The 22,369-nt window shown below is 33.4% G+C and overlaps 1 protein-coding gene and 1 long non-coding RNA gene across 2 annotated transcripts in view; one reads left to right on the top strand and one right to left on the bottom strand.

The window, feature by feature from the left end:
• The window catches only part of LOC126887225 (peroxisomal membrane protein PEX13), a 105,215-nt gene that overhangs the window by 75,314 nt on the left and 7,532 nt on the right, over window positions 1-22,369 (top strand). The window contains exon 3 of the mRNA XM_050654630.1: window positions 21,117-21,439. Coding sequence (XP_050510587.1) covers window positions 21,117-21,439 — 323 coding nt within the window. The remainder of the gene's footprint in view (window positions 1-21,116; window positions 21,440-22,369) is intronic.
• LOC126887227 (uncharacterized) overlaps window positions 1-22,369 on the bottom strand; it is a 214,045-nt gene that overhangs the window by 186,038 nt on the left and 5,638 nt on the right. The gene's annotated exons all lie outside the window — the stretch shown is intronic.

Below are 22,369 nucleotides of genomic sequence, written 5' to 3'. Positions count from 1 at the left end.
TTTGTAATAACTCGGCCATTTTTTATCGAAATCACTTTTATCGTAGCACCTTTTAAAGGTATCAGAAAAATATTTAAAATATGTCTCCATATTTTTTTTTGTAAAAATCTCGATTTCTTGCGTTATTTCATGATACAATGTTTAATTCAAGGTTAATTCGAAAAAACCCCGATTTTAAGTAGGCTGTAACTTAGGTTGTGTTATTGCTATAATAATTTAAAGAACACCACTCCATTCACTAATTTAAAAGATTTCTTTTTGATTATAATGACTTTTTCGTAAAAATGCATAATTTTAGAGATATTTTTGAAAATCCACTCAAAAACATGCATTTTTCATGTAGGAAATCATCAATTTCGATCGTGAATAACTTGCTAAATATCAATTTACCGAAAAAGTCGTATATAAGATTTTTTACTCAGAATTGAAATATCTATCAATTTCCGAGGTTATTTTGAGGTTAAATATTTCCACCCCCGAGAAGGGTTGGTACCCACCCCCAGAGCAAAAGCACACATCGGCACAATATCACTTTTTTTCTTTGACATATTATGTATATGTACGCCAAATTTCAAGTCAATCCAAGCGGTTCTTTAAAATTTACCGCAAAAACCGTCAAAGAATGTACTACATAGCCACTTTCTGTCACTTGTTGTGTGGAGTAAATTTCCGACTTATTTCGTATGCTATAAATGATGACGCACGGGTAAAGAACCCTGGATTCAAGTGTACTTTGAATTATTGACAGCTCCGAAGAAAGGTTCAGCTAGGGATTCATAAATTTTACATACTTCAAAAATACTTTTCTTTTCTCAGTCACTCACCGGCGCCTTCAAAAATTTTCACCAGGTACATTTATGGATGAAAGATGTTATCTCTATTAAGGCCGGCCGTTGTATGAAAGAGAGGTCCCCAAATGCCGGCGCAACAGAGAGAAAAGATTCTTTCCCGAGAGATGCTGCCTCTATCGGAGAAATAACGCAATAGATATCTAAGCGAGGCCGCAAACGGCAGAATTTTTAGTGAGTCGATAGTTTAGTTAAGTACAGAGAGTATGCAGGTGCGGCCTCGCTAAGATGACTCGAAATCGTTTTATATATCAGGTGCGAACTTTTAATTTTTTAGTAGGCGGTTTAAGGACGGGGTCTCGCTGAAAATTTTACTTGGATAAATACTGTGCTCGTATCTCGTGGTAAAATCTAAACCAAAAGTATTGGAGAAATCTATTTTAGTCCATGTGGTGAGACCGCTCCCGTCTGGGAAAATTTCTGATTCGGTTTCTTTGTGGATTCCTATTCAAACATGTCCCCTCTAAACAAATCTGAAGGGTGCCGGGCGGAATTTTTGGGCAGAAACTGTTTAAACAATTTTTATAAACAAATAGAAAAGATCACGTTTTTTTGCCCCGGAACATATATTTTTAAGTTTAGTGGGTCATTCTAAACAAGAAAGGTATCTTGTAATTTTTTTCAAAAATTGATAGTTTTCGAGTTATAGGCGATTTAAAATCTGAAAAGTGCGAAAATGCTCATTTACGAGGCCTAAAAACTCATATTTAAATTAGAACTTTTGAGGTTGCCAGATTCTTAAATTGAAGTTTAAACATTCAGCTTGAAGATTCTAAAGAGTGATTGTGTCTAACCCTAATTTAAACCGTCGTGTTTTAATTGTTAAATATACATGTCCATCCGATTTTTTTGTCGGTGCGGCGCGCTCTATTTCAAAAATCTCCAGTTTTCCTCCAAAAAATATTTTTTCTAGATTTTTTGGGACATTTTAAATAAAATAAGTTTCTTGACATTTTTCTCAAAAGTTAACAGTTTTAAAGTTATAAGCGATTTAAAATCCAAAAATGCGTTTTGGCATTTTTCGGATTTAAATCGCTTATAACTTTAAAACCATTAACTTTGGAGAAAAATGTCAAGAAACTTATTTTATTTAGAATATCACAAAAAATCTAGAAAAAATATTATTTGGAGGAAACTAGAAGATTTTTGAAATAGAGCTCGCCGTACCGGCAAAAAAATCGGATAAACATGCATATAACAACTAAAAAAAAACGGTATAAATTAAGGTTAGACGCGATCACTCATATGTGGACCATATAGAACAATTTGGTGTTGCAGGAAAACTTTTACTTCGGATGTCTGGGTTAGGCCTTTTTTGGACCAATTATAACATACTACCTCCGTAACTTTGGAACCGTTCATTTTAGAAGGGTTATGCATAGGACCTTTTTTGTTTCAAATTTAATGTAGAACAATTTTGTATAGAAGGTTGTTCATGCTAAATCGCATAGTTTTAGAAATATTGACGAAAAACGTAAAAAACTACGAATTTACCGATTTCTCCCCCCTCTCCCCCCCAAACCCGACGCTCAAAATGGTGTGACTTTTTTCTGAACATTATGTGGACCATATAGAACAATTTGGTGTTGGAGGATAACTTTCACTTTGGATGTCTGGGTATGGGTCTAACTATACCATACTATATTCCCTAAAATAAAATGTTTCATCATAACGGCTGACCTGAGTAAAAATCACTTATTTATAAGTTAAATTTGAATTATAGGCTTGGATCTCGCGTACAAAAAAGAAGTTGATTAATAACAAGCTGAAAATTTTTAACTTAACTGTGTCTAGTCGGACAAACTTTGATGTACGGGAACACTGAAACAGGCGAAGCTTTAATTGTGGAACAGGTTAAAAATTTGGAACATCAGACTACGAAAACGTTCCATGTATTTTGTCTGACAGAACTTCCAACTGATTTGTTACGATTTCATTAAACTCTTATGCAAAAATCAGACTGGTATTATCACCAACTGGGCATTTTAATAAGTTTAACACGAAGAACATGTCAAATGGCAGGAATTATATTTTTGATAAATAGCAATATGATTTTTGCATGAGAGTTTAATGAAACAGTAACAAATCAATTGGAAGTTCTGTTCGAAAAAATACATGGAGCGTTTTCGTAATCTGACGTTCCAAATTTTTAAACTGTTCTACAATTAAAACTTCTCCTATTCTTCTCCTGAAAAAACTTCTCCTGAAAACTTAGTGAAAACAGAGAAAATTTAGTGAATTGCAAATATTTAATTCAAAAGAAACTTTTTATTTATTCTAAGGGACTGTCGGCCCTCGGCAATAACGTTTTCTTTCATTCTGCGTTTAATTTTTTTAAAAATACTTATTAGTTTTCTCAGTATTCGAAAAAAATGAACACATTTAAAACACAGGAAAATTTTGAGAGGCGACATTTTGCGTCTTTCCCCTTAAATTTTTTTGCAACATGAATGAAGCACCCTGTGTATTAAATTAAAAATATACATTCAAGTAAATAAACAATAATATTTTGTTATATCAAAGTTTTCAAACAAATTTTATATAGGGTGTCTGCATAACTAGCAACCATATGGTTTCATATTAATTTTATTAATTATTAATTTTAATTATTATTAATACATTATTAATTTTACGGGAAAAGGTAATACCCAAGTTAAATACATAATCATAATTCATAGAGTATGTGTTTACTTAAGGGTAATTATCATTAGAGTAAAAGATTCACTTTATAGGAGTAAAACTGCTAAGTTGCGTTATGGGTACTAATTTATGTTTCTAGTCGTCAAGGAGTGTGATTTGATGTTTGATTTTCATATGGCAAGCGTAATTCAATCTATCTACATACTTCAAAGAAAAAAAGGGACAATAAAATGTAATATATTTTAGACGGAGTACGTTCAACATTTCAGGACGGGAATAATAATCATTTTTTCAGTAATAACACAATATTTGATTTTTGAGATTTCTCTAGCTGTTCATGAAATAAATAAAATTGTATATAAAAAATGATTATCTCATTTAAAATAAATATTTCTTATTTACCAATCCTTCGGTTTGGCGCCCCATTGGGGTTACGCACGCGTGCACCGCACGCGTTGCACGCCCGGTTACGGGGCCCTGATATTATTCCAAGTACGCAATAATGAACCACCCGCATCCCTCAAAACGGTATTACTCTCTATACAGTACCGAAATTTCCAAAGGAAAGTTTCAAACGGGCCATACCGCTCCTGAATTTTGCACATGTATATAATATTTTTCGTAGCGCCATCTTATACATAATGGCTACATTAACAGAGCTTAGATTCTTACAGATTCCTATACTGTATTCGTATTATATGTCGAATATTTACGTTTCACATGCCAATTGCTATTAATTTCAGAAATTTATTTTAAAAGTACACCACGCAAAAAGTACTTTATTAATTCACATTTTTTTAACGTTATATCATTCCATTACTTCTACTGTAGTGCTAAACGGAATTTTATCATGAAATTCATTTAAATACTTAAGTAATTTAGATATAAACGCTCTTATATTTATTGAGAAAAAAGCAAAACTTTCACATTTTTTTATAAACAATACACAACAGGTAGGATAACAAAAATATGGCTGGAACTAGCGACATATATTGTTAGTAGGTTAAGCATTTTTCGGTATACATATATGCTCTAGATTATGAGTGGTGTACTTTATAAAGGTGATGGGATCGGCTATACTTATAACATTACCAATGGCCGGCCTTAATAAACATATTTTTGGGTTACGGCGAAGATTTTAGTATGTATTGTTTTTATTTTATCATAATATCTGTGATATTTTTAAGTAGTCAAGGATTACAACGTATATTCCTAAAATACTTAAAATAACGATATATTATAATTTTACAGATAACAATATTTATTTTATGCAACCCGGTTTAACGTGATAAACTAGATTATATTCTATTATTGTTTATACAAATTGTACATATTTAGATTTATTCATATGATTGTGTTTGAGACACTGTATAATGCCAAATTGCTATTTTTGTAATCGTTTTACTTTTAAATATTTGAAACAGTGTGTATTGTTTTGTGTCGTCCTTTCGGCGAAATCTGTTCTTTGGTTTGACGCAGCGCGCCGTTAGATGATACGAACAGAACTTCTTTGTTTAAGCTAATATTCATTGTCTATTGACCATTGACTTAATATACAGTGCGTCCACAAAGTAACGCGTAAATTCATTATTAGCTAAATAAAGAACATTATTAGAAATTCACGAAACAGGTCGATTTTTATTTTTAATTTATGATTTTTTGGCATATATATCATACTAGTGACGTCATCCGTGATGGCGTAATCGATTATTTTTTTAATGAGAATAGGGGTCATATGATAACTCATTTTAAAGGGTATTCAATTCTCTATTCAGTAATATAAACATGAACATAATTATTTATATAGGATGTTCAAAAAAAAAATTTCAAATTAAATTAATTGACACCAAAAGAAGAATGTATGTAATTTATTTAATTGTAAATACATTTTACTGCTGCCAGAAAACAGAAAAAAAGTCGATGGATGCGACCGTTACTTGATGGAAGTTCAATTTATCTAATAATAAAACACTGAAAACGTTTGTTTTCTATACTTCCACAAAATTTATTACAACTATGTGACTACAGCTGTTTCGGCAGAGTGCCTTTCTCAAGTGATTTAGATTACTATGGGTTTGCCTTTTTAAAGTCTTTAACTGACGAGGTTGAGGAGTGGGGAGCTGTTTGTCTCGGGTTGGTCATTCAGAATTATATCTGTATTTTTCAATTGATTAATTTCCATAGATTCTAATAAAGATAGCTTAAGGCCTTTATTTTGAATATGCAGAATTTGAAACTGTTCATTAAAAGAATGATTATGAACTAGAATGTGAAGTGCGTATGTAGAAGTGTCTGTTTTTCTATTATTGAAAGCCCGTTTGTGTTCTGCTATCCGTTTGTCAAAGGTTCTGCCAGTTTGACCGATGTAAGTTTTCGGACAGTCACCACAAATTAGTTTGTAAACACCACTCTGTAGTTGTTTTCTCTTTCGGCTCTTATTGTTCTTAATATATTTGCTTAAGTTGTTGTTAGTTCTGAAAGCTGGTGTTATTCCTTTCTTTTTTATGTATCTGGCTATTTTTGTTGTTATCTTGCCAGTATATGTGATATAGAGCAGAAGGTACTGGGTTCTTTCTGTGGTGGTGGATAGACTAATTTCAGGGCTTTCTTATGGAGTTTTTGGTTTAAAATTTTGTTAATTGTTTGTTCGTTATAGCCATTGTTTACTGCTATTTGTTTAATGATGTTCAGTTCTATCTCGAAGTTATTTTTTGACATGGGAATTACTGTCAGTCTATGTATCATGCTATGGTAGGCTGCTAATTTGTGTTGTGTAGGATGGGATGATGAATTGTGTATAGTTGTGTCAGTATGGGTAGGTTTATGATATACGGAGAACTCATGTTTGTTGTGTAGTCTGGTAATTGTTACATCTAGAAAGTTTATGGACTTATTATGTTCTGTTTCTATTGTAAACTCAATATTACTATGAAGTGAATTAATGTATGATAGAAAGGCACTCTGCCGAAACAGCTGTAGTCACATAGTTGTAATAAATTTTGTGGAAGTATAGAAAACAAACGTTTTCAGTGTTTTATTGTTAGAAAAAAAGTTATTTTATAAATAAACATTCTTAAATTAAATGTTCAAACTGCCAAGAGGCAGGTTGGTGCCAGTTTTAACATTGAATTTAAACAAAAAACAACATTTATTTGTCTAATAAACATATTTTCCCTGTTTTTTGACAACAATAAAACGTATTTTGAATTTAATAAATTACATACATTCATCTTTTTGTGTCAATTAATTCAATTGGACATTTTTTGGACACCCTATATAAATAATTATGTTAGTGGTTAGAGAACTGAATACCGTTTCAAATGAGCTATCACATGACCCCTATTCTCATTAAAAAAATCATCGATTACGTCATCACGCCCAGATAGATACGCCAAAAAATCTTAAAAAATAAAAATCGGCCCGTTTCGGAAATTTTTAATAATGTTAAAAACAAATTACAGGGAAAGTCCCAGGGATTGGCTGTACAGCATTGTTAAAAGCTTACATAGAAGTAAAAATTTTATTAAAAAACTTTAAAAAAGTCATCCAAATGGATTATAGAAAAACGTCAGGACGTTTTCGATCTAGTCAGATAATCTTCAGTGACATTCTGTGCAGTAATTGAAACTAGCCCACTAGTTGATATATAGTCTTAAAAATTACGTAATAATAATAATTCAAAATACATTTTACTGTTGTCAAAAAAACAGGAAACATGTTTATTTAACAAATAAACACTGCTAAATTAAATGTTTAAACTCCCAAGAGGAAGATGGGTAGCAGCTTGAACATTGAATCTAAGCGAAAGGCAATGTTTATCTGCCAAATAAACATTTTTTATGTTTTCTGACAGCAGTAAAATTTATTTTGAATTGAATAAATTACATATATTCTTTTTGTGTCAATTAAATTAATTCAAAACAAATAATTTGAAACACCCTCTATAAATAATAGGTTAATGTTTATAATACTGAATAGAGAATTGAATAAACTTTTAATGAGCTAGCACACGATCCCTATTCTCATTTAAAAAATCATCGATTACGTCATCACGACCATATGGATGACGTGACTGATATGGATATTATGCCAAAAAATCATAATTTAAAAATAAAAATCGACCTGTGTCGGGATTTTTATCCAAAGTGGCTTTTCTTGACAAAATGAATTTATTCCATAATTTTGAACCTGTCTATATGTCCATTTGGGACTGATTTTGTCTACTTTTGCTTGTGGTAAGTAGACTTTCTATACAATGGAGGCCGATAGGAAGACGAAAAAAGGAAAAGCGCAGAACAAGATGGTTGGATGAGGTGGAAGACGACTGAAAACCATGAAAATAAGACAATGGAGGAGAGGGGCACAAGAGAGATCTGAATGGAAGGACATAGCCACTATAGCCAGACATTCAAAGACCTATCCAGGGTTATGATGCCAAAATAAGAAGTAGACTTTCTCTCTTTTGGAAGAACTTGTTAGCAATCACATCTAATGCCAGCATATCATCTTCTTTATCCTTCATTTCTTTATTATCCTATTTACACGAACTCCATTCGTAGTATATATTACTTTTTCACTAGACATCCTCTACCTAGTTCTTTCGCCCTTTGTCTTTTCTTCTAAAAGAAGAAATAATGCTGAAATAGTGTTGCAAAATCCGTCGAACAAAACAAATCGCCTGATCCGTTATCTTTAACCTTTCACCCGTTGGTTGTACCCGTTCAATTAATTTTTACAAACGAAGGTGAACTGACGACACTTTACGTATTGTATTATTATTTAATTATCACGACGAATGTGTGCTGCATTTAAAAACGTTTAATATGACAATAGGCAATTAATTAAAACTGTATTTAATTCATAATCATATATTATATATTATATTTCTCATCTTAAATTAGCCTTCCTTCCGAGATTTGGGATAAACTGTTCAAAAATCTGAAATAATATTCCCACATAACAACACTGTATGTAATATCTCGTCAATTTATGTTTTTTAGCAATTTTTTTAGACGTGAGTCATTGTCTAAACTCTAATAATTTCATACCGTTGCCATTCTCATATCATTATTGTCTAATATTGGGAAACATTTTAGATAATTAACGTATGGGAAGGTAATTATTATGGAGTGAGATTTGAAAAGTAACGAAATTTTATTAAAATATTAATAATGCTACGAGTCAATTAGATATAATAATTATTTGGAACCTATATTGCCGGCCCCTTTCCCATTCTTTACTCTTTCCTCGTTGAGCCTTCTTCCACCTTTGAAATGAGTAGAGGGGATTTGGCAGTTTTCGCCAGCGCTGTTAGTGGCAGTTTTGTGCATTGAATTTTAACAATTTTATCAGAAAAGTGCAAGTTTCAAACCGCGAGAGACCGCTACCGATGAAACTCACAGCAGTCACAGCCTTAGACAAGGAAAGATTTTCCTTGTCTAAGGTCACAGCCAATAAAAACAGAGGTAACCTCTAAATGTCACACAAACTTCTTCTTTTCTCAATGGCCTCTTGCGTAAGCAGTGATCCAGTCGCACGAATTTATATTATTAAATATTAAAATTATAATGAACAAAATAAAAAAACATAATTACTTTTACTAACAATTCTGTGTATTCGTTCAGTAATCAGGTTACAATAATATTTCAGTTCATAATTTGTGTTTTTCTAGATAAATATCTATTTTTCTCGTTTTGTATATTTCACATACACCAATTTTATCAGAAAAGTACAAGTGTCAAACCGCGAGAGAGCGCTACCGTCGAAAGTCACAGCCAATATTTGCTTTGCATTTCATAAGTTTCCACTCTTATATTCGTTTTTTTAAATTAGAATTATAATATAGGTTAATATATACAGTAAGAGCCACCGTACTAGACACATGGGTAGGGGGTAGGTACCTAATTGCTATGCTTATGGGCTAATCCGGTGCGTTCTCAGATGTGACTTTTATCCCTGTCATGTTACTGTCAACAAACTATTCAAAATAATTGTTTTTTGATACAAAAAATACATTAGTTAATAGTATTATTATTCTGTTTTAAAATAACTTTATTCAAACACCAAGAATAGAACAATACAATAAAACTTTTACAACTTTAACGAAATGACAACCATAAACGTCAAAACTTTCTGTTAATATTTAGTTTCTATACATTTTCTGACATTGTAAACATCACTTGACATAAAAATAAACTTTGCAATAAGTGAAGGGTCCAGGACTGTAATAGCTCATGTTCCTATGTGTCTAGTATGGTGGCTCTTACTGTATACTGTAGTTTGTATACTGTATACTGGCTGTAAGTTTAAGTTTGTATTGGGGATTGAACCCGCGTACATTGGCGCGGTTAGTTTTGAAATTCAAGCATCTTTAGATTTTGGCTACGAAGACATATGCAGCATGTTGGAAGATAGACCAACTGAACGGTTTAAACTTTTGACAGTTCTGAATTTAACCAAATTAGTTTGATTTTTGTGGAATTGAAATATTAAAATACAACAAACCATAGAGTAAGAAAACAATATTAGATGAATATTGGTAGAAATTTTGTTGGTAATCAAATTGTGTAAATCAAAGCATTACGTACTAGGTAGGTTTATTTTACATTTTCCAAATAGGTAGGTACCTATGTCATTTTTTATTACGATACTGAAACATTTACAATTACGTACTTACCTGTTGCTTTTAAAAACTCCTTAAAAGTTACTACAATTACAATCTTGCTTTTTTCTCTGTCCTCACAACAATAAAAACTAATATACACAACATTTATTTGCCCATAACCGACATATTGAACAATTATTGACAGGTCATTGTAATTACCCAATCAGAGCACGTTTAACGTTTCAGCTACGCCCAGGACCAATACTTTTGATGAATTCGCGCATATATAAATTTACTCTCAACGCGCCTAAAGAAGTATAACTTCAAAAAAATTATATAATTACCCATAAACTTTGCAATTGGAGGTTATGTAATCATAGTAGTTAATGGTCAATGAACGATGCAGACAAACGAAATCTATATAAATATGGATAATTGGAGCAATTCGTCTGCGATTTTGTGCTTTCTGTCTTTCTAGAAATTTTTCTACAGTTTTCCGTTCTCCTCCAAACTTTTATAAATATACTCTTTGCTGTACTCTGTAGATATTGCTGCAGTCATTATTGCTCCCGCCCATATCTCGTAGTTTACGCTTTTTGGTGGGATCCAGCCTAAGCATTTGGCAAGATTACGAGAGAAAGACCAATCAGTTAAAAATAAAATAAAATTATTTACCGTCTTTATTCTTCACTTAGAACAGGGAGCGCAGACCAGCACTCTAAATCGACGATTTTCGACTCTATTTGGAGTCATCATCAGAGAGGCGTAGGCCCGCTGCTCTCTGCCCGAAGTGACAAAATCACGAAAGCTTATCCCCGCATTGCAACTGACGTTTATGGAGTAGGTGACTAGCGTCATCTGGCAACTGAAAGGCAAAGTAAGTTTTCAACCTAATAGAAACATTAATAATATTGAAAAATATTAAAAATATTACTAAAAGATTTTTAATTGAAAACTTATTGGTCCATTTCCCTGGTAACACCTCCATGGTTTCTAAAAATTGCAAGCCAGATGGATGCTGAAGCGAAGAAGACAAGAGGGAATTCAAAAAATTTACAATTCACGACCCCGTCTGTTCAGCTGGTAAATTCCAACGGAAAATGGACCTAGTTACTCAAAGGAGTAAAGACCAATATAAAAATAAAATACAAATTCCATTTTTATTCAGTTGCAATGCGAAGGCAAAACCGTCTTATTCTTCACTTAGAGTGCTGGTCTGCCTTCTAACTAAAATATTCAATGCATGTCTCAAAAACAGCCACTTTCCTGCCCCTTGGAAAGTGGCCAATACCATCATGCTTTTGAAAAAAGGCAAACCCCCCAACCGACGTGGAATCCTATAGACCAATCTCTTTAATCAACACTCTGGGTAAGGCTCTTGAGCTAATCCTAAAAGAGAGGCTCAATGACTTTCTCGAAAACCACAATATCATACCAAAATTCCAATACGGATTCCAGTCAGGTAGATCTACTAAACATGCATTAATAGATTTCACTACTAAAGTTACTCAAACCATCAACGATGGTTCATTCGCCATAGCCACATTCCTGGATGTGCAGAAGGCTTTCGATCAGGTCTGGCATGACGGGCTTGTTCGGAAACTTCTGGACATCGGGCTACCATTACAATTTACCAAAATTGTACACTCATACCTCCACAACCGAACTGTCAGAGTGAAAATAGGCGATCAAAAGTCCACCCCCTTCACTCCACAAGCTGGAGTTCCCCAGGGTTCAGTCCTAGCACCGCTGTTGTACATCATCTACAACAGCGACATCACTAACCAAAATATCCCAGGTACTCGGCTGTTTCTCTATGCAGACGACACGACTCTGCTCACAACAACCTCACGATACAACCCAAGACTCCTCTTCAGAAGAGCCCAGGCTCTGTTGGACGGGGTCGGCGAATGGTATTGTAAGTGGAGAGTCACGCTGAACGCGAACAAAACAACAACAATTGTGTTTCGCGCCCCTTCTGTGTCATATAGAATCATAATTAATGAAGACGACCAATATCCACTGAGACTGTTGGGAGAAAGGCTTGTTGTTAGCCCGACTGCGAACTATTTGGGAGTACTGTTCACCAGGACTCTCAACTGGGACGCAGATCTAAAGGCAACTTTAGATAGGGTAAGGAACAGGGCCAGACTTCTCAACCCTCTCTCGGGAAAAATTGGCAAGACACACAAGAAGACTCTCATTCACACTTACAAGACCTTTATTCGACCCGTCATGGAGTACAAATCATGCATCTACTCTCTTTGTGCTAGATCAAAACAAGAGAGGTTGTTGGGGGCAGAACGTAGAATCTTGCGTAGATGCAACTATGAGCACTGGCGATACCCCTCAAACGAAATCCATAACATCTCAAACATCCCCAAAATCACCGAGAGAATAAACTCTCTGAACAGGAACTTCACAATCAAAGTAATCAACGGCCCCCCCCTCCGACATACAAGAATCTCTCAAATGTTCCTGTTCATCTTCCGGCCACGTACTCTGCCGAACGCCCAAACACAAAAAGATTCATTTACCGTCTGCTCTAATGCAAACATGCATTGACGAACTCCCGGCAGAGTACGAAAACATCCTTGAGGCTACTCCGTTAGCCTTCCGTACCCACCTATAACATATCCTCTTCCCTACCCCGAACAGGGAGAAGTTGGTTTTTTGCGGTTTTCCAACTTCATTGCACAATTATACCTGTTCGTCCCAAGAAAATAGCCGCAACTATTTTCTCCACTCGAACGCTTACTGTCCACGCTACGCTCAAAAGCCACCTCCTGACCGCCCACGAGGGACGCAGGTTCGCCTGTCGTTGTACAATGGTTTCTAGGGAGACTGGTCGAGAGCAAAGCACGGACAGTACACGTAAATGTCTATGGAACCAACAACAATCCATCAAAACTTTCTTCTCTGTTGACTTTTAGCCTTCTGGACACCACCGTCCGGCATAACCAAGGAAAAACACCAGGATACGACACTTGCCCCAGTGTGTTTTTCGGACTGTTTGCTTTTACTGCCACACAATACATTCACGACAAACCCTGAAGAGGACAAAATCCTAAACGGGGACGCACATTGAACGCATTTCTTCTTAGCAATTATCTAGACAAGCAAATCAAACAATGTTGGACTGGCTCCCTGTTCTAAGTAAAGAATAAGACGGTTTTGCCTTCGTATTGCAACTGAATAAAAATGGAATTTTTATTTTATTTTTATATTGGTCTTTACTCATTTGAGTAACTAGGTCCATTTTCCGTTGGAATTTACCAGCTGAACAGACGGGGTCGTGAATTGTAAATTTTTTTAATTCCCTCTTGTCTTCTTCGCTTTAGCATCCACCTGGCTTGAAATTTTTAGAAGCAATGGAGGTGTTACCAGGGAAATGGACCAATAAGTTTTTAATTAAAAATCTTTTAGTAATATTTTTAATATTTTTCAATATTATTAATGTTTCTATTAGGTTGAAAACTTACTTTGCAAATCAGTTAACTTTTCTGAAGTTTCATCTAGGGCGTGGAAACTATCTTATAACTGGAATGCTAATGCCGATTTTGATCAGGATAGGGTTATACTAGGGATAGGGTTATAAAAAAATAGGGTTATACGCTCTGAGCTTCGCTGGTGTCGCTCCTGGCGGATTACTAATTCAACTTTCACCGGTAATTTTTAAATTCATTATTTAATTGTTATCGCTTAATATTTACGACGCTAAAAAGTAATTAAATTGTAACATATTTTTTTAAGATTTTGCTAATCATTTTGACGTTCTATTGATGAAATATTAATTTCTTACTTCGGATACTTTCACAATTATCGTGTATGGCGCTAATATTTAATAGATTAATTTATAATTACATATTACGGAACATTAAAAAAATGTAAATTCAGTATTTAAAACGTAAGTATATTTAAGGTAAAAATATATACCACAGCTTTGATCAACTAATATTTTTTATAATTAATGTTTTTAATTTTAATTTTAAATTAATCACTTTGACATTTATATCAAATTTCCGGTAAACGTTTACAGACTTGCCACTACTGGCGCTCGCGAATTTATAAATATCCCCTCTACGTACGAGCTCACAGCGTATACTCCCTCCTCAAAGCTGTAGATCTAAAAGTGCCTTTATCCTTGGCATTAAATAGAAGGTGGGTACGACCTTCTGACCACTCCAAAAGGATCTGGCTATTTTTGTCATTGTCAGAGTACTTTCACATCTCATGGTGACTGTTAAAATCCCTTTACATCCTATGGCTGGGTATTCGTAGGGGTTAAGGACCTGTGCTGTGCAAGCCAGGTGAAAACAGGTGACTTGTAAATATTAGCTTTTGTGATATCGGCGATTTTTACAATTACGTTTTGGATATTGTTCTTGGAATAAGTAGAAATTTGGACTGTATTTTCTATGTTTGTGCGTACATGTTTTGCTCCACCGTAGGCTCTATCGTAGGTAGCACCCAGTAGATCATAGCCTGGGATTTTTTCTCTTGTGTTCAATTGAACTTCGTTTTCTGTATGTGTTTCTTGTATTTCGACCGAATCAATAACGTTTTCTTTTAAAAATCTGCGCTGACTTTGGCATTTTGCTTTACTTATGCCTTTGATAATAAATTGGCAAATTCTTATATACTGGGTCCGAGTTCTTTGATCATAGTGTTGGAAAATTCTCGAGAATGAAAAATCAGAGAATATTCTCGAGAATTTTCTGAGAATGAACCCTATGACGCACTTAGGTATATTGTTGAAGATGAAATAGGGGCATGAAAAGGCATGAAAAGTCATGAAATTATATAGAATATTATGAGACTAAACAACAGTGTTCTTTATATAGAGCAGCGATTCTCAATCTGTGGTACATGTACCACTGGTGGTACAATTCATTACTTGCGGTGGTACACAAAACACAAAAAAAATTAAAATAGTAGTACTTAGTAAGTCTTCATAATACACTCTAAAAATATAGGGTGTAACAAAAATACAGGTCATAAATTAAATCACATATTCTGGAACCAAAAATAGTTCAATTGAACCTAACTTACCCTAGTACAAATATGCACACAAAAAAAAGTTACAGCCCTTTGAAATTACAAAATAAAAATCGATTTTTTCCAATATATCGAAAACTATTTGAGTTTTCTTATTGAAAACGGACATGTGGCATTATTATGACAGGAAAATATTTAAAAAAATTCTGCATCTCATAAAAATTTTATGGGGGTTTTGTTCCTTTAAACCCCCCAAACTTTTGTGTACGTTCCAATTAAATTATCACTGTGGCACCATTAGCTAAACACAATGTTTTTAAAACTTTTTTGCCTCTTAGTAATTTTTCTAACTAGTTTTTATGGAAATATTTTGAATATTTGTCAAATCCACCACATATTTATATACTGTTAAGTACGATTATAGAGACCCTATAATAATATGAAAATTTATTTATAAATTACAGATTTTATAAGTATATTTTGAACCATATTAAAAAAGAAGCCACATCTCGATAAAAGGTGCCTTATCGGAAAAATACTAAGAGGCAAAAAAGTTTTAAAGACACTGTTTTCAACTAATGGTACCGCAATAATAGTTTAATTGGAACGTACACAAACATTTGGGGGGTGTAAAGGCACAAAATCTCCATAAAATTGTTATGTTAACATATTAAAAAAGAAGCTGCATCTCGATTAAAACTGGTATATCTAAAAAATACTAAGAGGCAAAAAAGTTTCAAAAACATTCTGTTTAACTAACGGTACCACAAAAATAATTTAATTGGAACGTACATAAAAGTTTGCGGGGGGGTTTAAGGGAACAAAATCCCCATAAAATTTTTATGGGGTGCACAAATTTCACTATAATTTCTTTTTAAGATATTCCTGCCACAGTCATGCCACATGTCCATTTTCAGTAAAAATCTCCAATAGTTCGATATATCGGAAAAAATCGATTTTCATTTTGTAACTTCAGAGGGCTGTAACTTTTTTGGGTGCATATTTGTACTAGGGTAAGTTAGGTTGAATCGAACTATCTTTGATTCCAGAATATGTGATTTAATTTATGACCTGTTGTATTTTTGTTACAACCTGTATATGTGGTATCAAAAATAATAAAAAGAACTGTAGGTGGTACATGACTCAAAAAGTTTGAGAACTGCTGATATAGAGTGTCCCAAAAGTAGGGGAACGGTGGAATATTTCGCGAACTAAACATCGGATCGAAAAAGTGAAAAAATTCGTTTTCAATAATTTTTAAAAATCTATTTAATGACACCAAATACGATCCCCCACTCCATTGCCTAGAGGTGGGGGGGGGGTAACTTTGAAATATTAAATGGAAACCCCAAGTTTTTATTTCAGATTTGAATTCCTTATGTAAAAGTAAGCAACTTTTATTCGAGACATTTTTTCTATTTACGGATAGATGGCGCTGTAATCGGAAAAGACAATTTATTGTGATACCATAGGTAAATTATTGGGACCGTGCAAGTTCTGAAAAGCGACACCTGGTTTCTACGCTCTGCACTTTTATTCGCACTTTTAATTATATTGGCCAATCATATGGTCCTGGTTACTGGATAATTGTCAAGACCATAGTCCAAAAAAATAATAAGAAGAAAAAATAAGATTTAGGTTATGCCTTAGACAAGGAAAGAGAGAGGACGAGTAATCCTTGACCAAAAGTGAAGCCAAACTGACACCAGAGATTTTGATCATCGACGTATCTTTGGGGTATTGTTATGCATTGAGTATTTAAAATAAAAACATGAAATGTATTTAAAATGAAGAATTTGTGTACGGTAAATGTTTTATTAAGTTGCTCATATTACGTACATATGTTTCAATAGATACATATGTTTTTATTACGAATTTTAGATGATGATTTACTTTATTTTTTATGAAATTTTAACCTTCAACGAACACCCACCACTGGCAACCCATTGTTATTTTTGACGTGACCGCCATGTTTCTGGTGACAAACAAACCAAAAACTGGCTTCACTTTTGGAACATGTGTTTTAAATGAGTGTTACCCGTCCTCTCTTTTTTCCTTGTCTAAGGGTTATGCTATTAAACGTAAACAATTGTATGTAGTAAATAAAATTAGTTATTAAAATGCAGTACTGCAAGCAAAATACAATTAATTAAATTTACCTTTATATAATAATTGCATATCATATCAATATTGTGGAGCAATATATAATTTTTGTCCTTCAATGACAGTAGTTATGAAATGTATGTCAATTTGACAATTTCAATTGACATGAATTATTTAAGAAAGTTGCAATATTTCTCCGCTATTCGCGCACGATCGTTTCGCGTATCCCTCCCAAGTACTTGCACACCGCGAATAGAAACGGTCTAATATCTCGAGAAATACACTTCCAAATGAAAAATCAAAAAATATATATTTAATATTTTTCAAAAACCTATCGAATAGCGCTAAACATGACCTTCCACCTCACCCCCACAACTTGGTGAGGGGGGCTACTTTAAAATCTTAAATGGCGACCTCCATGTTTTATTGTAGATTTGAATTCATCATGAAAAACTAAGCAACATTTATTCGAAACATTTTTTGGAATAGTTGATAGATGGCGCTACTAAATTGCCTTTTTCCAATTATAGCGCCATCTATGAACAATTCTAAAAAATGTTTCGAATAAATCTTGCTTAATTTTTCATAACAAATCCAAATCTGGAATAAAAAATGGAGGTTGCTATTTAAGATTTTAAAGTTACCCCCCCCACCCCTAGGGGGTTGGGTGGAGGATCATGTTTAGTAATATTCGATAGGATTTTGAAACATATTAAATACGTATTTTTTGGCTTTTTATTTAGAAATGCATTTTTCGAGATGTTAGACCGTATCTATAATTTACCTATGGTGTCACGATAAATGATTTTTTCCGATTAGGTTATAGCGCCATCTATCCATAATTGGAAAAAATGTCCCGAATAAAAGTTACTCACTTTTACATAAGAAATCCAAATCTGCAATAAAAACTGGGGCTTTCTGTTTAAGATTTTAAACTTGTCACCCACCCCACCTCCAGGGGGTGGTGTGGGGGATAGTGTTTGATGTCATTGGATAGATTTTTAAAAATGATTGAAAACGTGTTTTTTTCAGTTTTTCGATCCGATGTTTAGTTTGCGAAATATTCGACCGTTCCGCTACTTTTGGGACATCTTGTATATAAACAAAATACAAAAACAACAGAGAACACAAAATTTATTTCATAAAAAAATGAAAGTTTCTTCTTAACAACAAATAATGCAAGTAATGGATGTGGTGATTTAATCAGAAAAACGTGAGGCCTCAGGTTCAGAATCTATTTCTATCATTAGCTCATCCTGGTCATCTACATTCTGCATTTCAATGTACTGATGAGAAATTGCGGGATTTTATTTTTCATGAGTCGCCAGCTCAGTCATGGATTGGTCTACGTCTAAAGGGGCATTTAGACGGGCTAGTTTTTGAAGCAATATGTTGCCGAAAATATATCTTTGGTATGTTTCTGGCAACATTACAGCCATCTAATGAAAATATCGCCGTTTGGCTGAGCCATGTGGCCGAAATCTTACTGGTATTTGAACACTAGCCTGATGCGTTGCCGATAAAGTCGAACTGCTGTGGAAAATTTTGCATGTTGCTGTGTATTTGCTTGTTGTTTATTCTCAACAAATTTTGGGTACAGAATACAGAATTCAACAAGGTATTCTCCATTTCGGTTCAATGTATCTTTGTTAAATCGTTGTTTGATATTATCTATGCTGTCGTTTCCTATTCTTGCATTGAGATCTCCAAGAATAATTATTTATAACTTACAAGCTTGAGCCATCAAAATATATGAGTAAAAATCCTTTTAATATTATACAGCTGTAAAAAAAATACATGTTCCATAACGTTCGTATCCAAGTCAGACTCAATATCTGTATAATTTAGAAAAAAATCGTGTATTTTTAACCAACGGTATTACTTTAGGTATAATTTAGGCGTATATAGGGTGTCCTGAAAAGATTGGTCATAAATTATACCACACATTGTGGGGTCAAAAATAATACGATTGAACCTAACTTACCTTAGTACAAATGTGCTCATAAAAAAGTTACAAAATGAAAAATCGATTTTTTTCAATATATCGAAAACCATTATAGATTTTTTATTGAAAATGGACATGTGTCATTCTTATGGCAGGAACATCTTAAAACAAAGTTATATTGAAATTTGTCCACCACATAAAGATTTTATGGGGGTTTGGTTCCCTGAAATCCCCCCCCCCCCCAACTTTTATGTACGTTCAAATTAATTCATTATTGTGGTACCATTAGTTAAACACAACGTTTTTAAAACTTTTTGCCTCTTAGTATTTTTTCGATAAGCCAGTTTTTATCGAGATGCGGCTTCTTTTTTAATATATTTACATAAAAATTTTATGGGGGTTTTGTTCCTTTAAACCGCGCAAATGTTTGTGTACGTTCCAATTAAACTATTATTGTGGTCTCATTAGTTAAACACAGTGTTTTTAAAGCTTTTTTGCCTCTTAGTCTTTTTTTGATAAGTCACCTTTTATCGAGATGAGGCTTCTTTTTCAAAATATACCTAAAAATGTAAATTATAAATAAATTTTCAGATTATTAACATATCTCTATAATCGTACTTAACCATATACAAATATGTGGTGGCTTCGAAAAATATTCAAAATATCTCGGGGGTTTGGGGGGTTTAAGAGAACAAAACCCATAAAATTTTTATGGGGTGCACAAATTTCATTTTAATTTTTTTTAAGATGTTGCTGCCATAAGAATATCACATGTCCATTTTCAATAAAAAATCTCTAAGAGTTTTCGATATACGAAAAAAAATCGATTTTCATTTTGTAACTTCAAAGGGCTGTAACTTTTTTTGTGTGAACTATTGTATATAGGTAAGTGAGGTTCAATCAACCTATTTTTGACCCTAGAATCTGTGGTATAATTTATGACCAATCTTTTCGGGACACCCTGTATAAAAGCCCCCAATACATTGTACAGTTTATAAATTACATAAAGTTCTTTTTGTATAATTTTGTAGCTATTGAAATGTTGTCCTTCAATAAAATATCTATACTTTTAAAAAAATTTAAAAATTACCTTATGTTTATAGAGTTAATGTATTTTATAGCCATTAGTGTAAACATTATCTACTTTGTAGTTAAAAGGTATCTAATAAATGAATGTTGAATATACAATGCCTAATTACACCGCCATTTATATTATGCAATTATTTACCTGTTTTTTGAAACTAAAACGTAATTTTCGTAACTCATTAATTTTTTAATAACATGAATTATGTACGTAGCTTGCCAAAATTATATTGCGTAAGAGATCTTGCTTTGATTTTCGGATTTTCTATCTATTTAATTAACAATAATCCGGATTAACAAAAAAATATAAAGTAGTTGTGACCTTGAAACAACACCGTGTATATTGAAATTTTCAAAATCCGTTTGCACATTTGAAAAGAAACCATTTTTTGCGCAAACAATCTAATAACTTTAATTTTGAAATTATGTTGAAATTTTAAGAACCCTGGGAACAAAAATTTCGATATAATTTCAAAATAACTGTCATTAAATTGTCTGCGCAAAAAATTGAAGCGAACCATTAAACTTGGTTTTTGTGCTTTTTTCAAATATGCAAACGGATTTTGAAAATTTCAATATACAGGGTTTTGTTTCAAGGTCACAACGAATTTATATTTTTTTGTTAATCTGGACTTGGATTTTTCTTGTGGTTAGTAGTTGGGTCATTTTGGTTCTAAATGGGACATATATGTACCAAATATCAAAAAAATATGCAATATGGTTCTAAAGTTTTGAATCCGGAAAGAAATGGACAAAATCAATAAAACACCCTATAACCGCCTCAGTGACATCTATTCACCATTTAAATATTCCCCTTTCCCAATGAAACACCCTGTATATATAAAATATGAAACAATTCAATGAATTCCAATAATAAACATTTCTTCTCTTCCAGATAAAGGCGATCCTGAAAATTGGAAATCTCCAGGTATCCGAGCCAAAGCAGTTTTTGACTTCATAGCCACTGCTCCCAACGAATTGACTGTACAAACGAACGATATGGTCTTACTTGCCCCAACTTACATCCAAGAAGAGATGAATCTGAAAAATTCCGGATGGGCCTTTGCTGTTTGTAAAGCCAAGTCGGGCTTAGTACCACTTAATTATCTTGTGATAAGCAAGAATAGACCTATTTTACATACGAAAACCGAAGATCCTCCCATACCAAGGGTGTTTACTAAAACCCATCAGAAGAGGGTTAGTTTCGGAGAAAACCAGGTAAGTTAACCAATGGTATTCATAATAATTTCATTATGGCAGTTACTTTTTTGCCCTAAAACTTACATCTAAAATTTTACAAGAACTGATGAATCAGAGAATAAGTTTAGCAGTTAAACAACAGGGTTTTCGTACTGGAGGATCGTGTACAGATGCAATATTCGTCATAAAACAAATTACTGGTAAATCTGTAAACTATAATACACCAGCATTTTTATGTCTGATTGACTGTAAGACTCTAAGATGTAATCCATCTTCTTTATTATAGAGAAGTTCCCCTAGTTCCCATAAGAACTATTGAAAACATTTACCAAAACAAAATGGAAGTAAGTATAGATGGACAACTTACAGAACCTATGTAGACATAGGCAGCGGAATAAGACAGGGGGACTCATTGAGTCCCTAGGACCTCCTCAGGATCCTCCAGGGACCTATACTCTTCAATTTAATCATGGATGAAATCGCCAAAAGCGTCAACAAAGGTAGAGGTACAAAATGGGAAACAAAGAAGTAAAAATACTCTGTTACACAGTCGATGCCATATTGATAGCCTATGATGAAGATAGTCTGCAAAGATTAGTCCACAGAATTAACATAGCAGCAAAAGAATTTAATACGACATTTTCATCTCAAAAAACAAAAACAATAGTAATCAGTAAAGAACCAATCAAATGTAAAATAGAAATGGATGGCATCAGTATTGAACAATTACTGGAAATAAAACACCTTGGAATTACCCTGTCTAGATACGGAGACCTGGATAAAGAAGTGGGAAATCAAGTACAAATAGCAAATAAACTGGAAGGATCCCTTAATAACACTATATCGCGAAACAGACATATTACCACTGGCATGAAGTCAAGAATTTATAAATCCAGTGAAAGATCAATAATGACTTATAAATCAGAAACAAGACCCGATACAACCACA

Source organism: Diabrotica virgifera, chromosome 6 (assembly GCF_917563875.1).
Source record: "Diabrotica virgifera virgifera chromosome 6, PGI_DIABVI_V3a".
NCBI lineage: Eukaryota > Metazoa > Arthropoda > Insecta > Coleoptera > Chrysomelidae > Diabrotica > Diabrotica virgifera.
The sequence above is the reverse complement of the archived record's forward strand: the minus strand, read 5'-3'. Positions and strand labels throughout refer to the sequence as shown.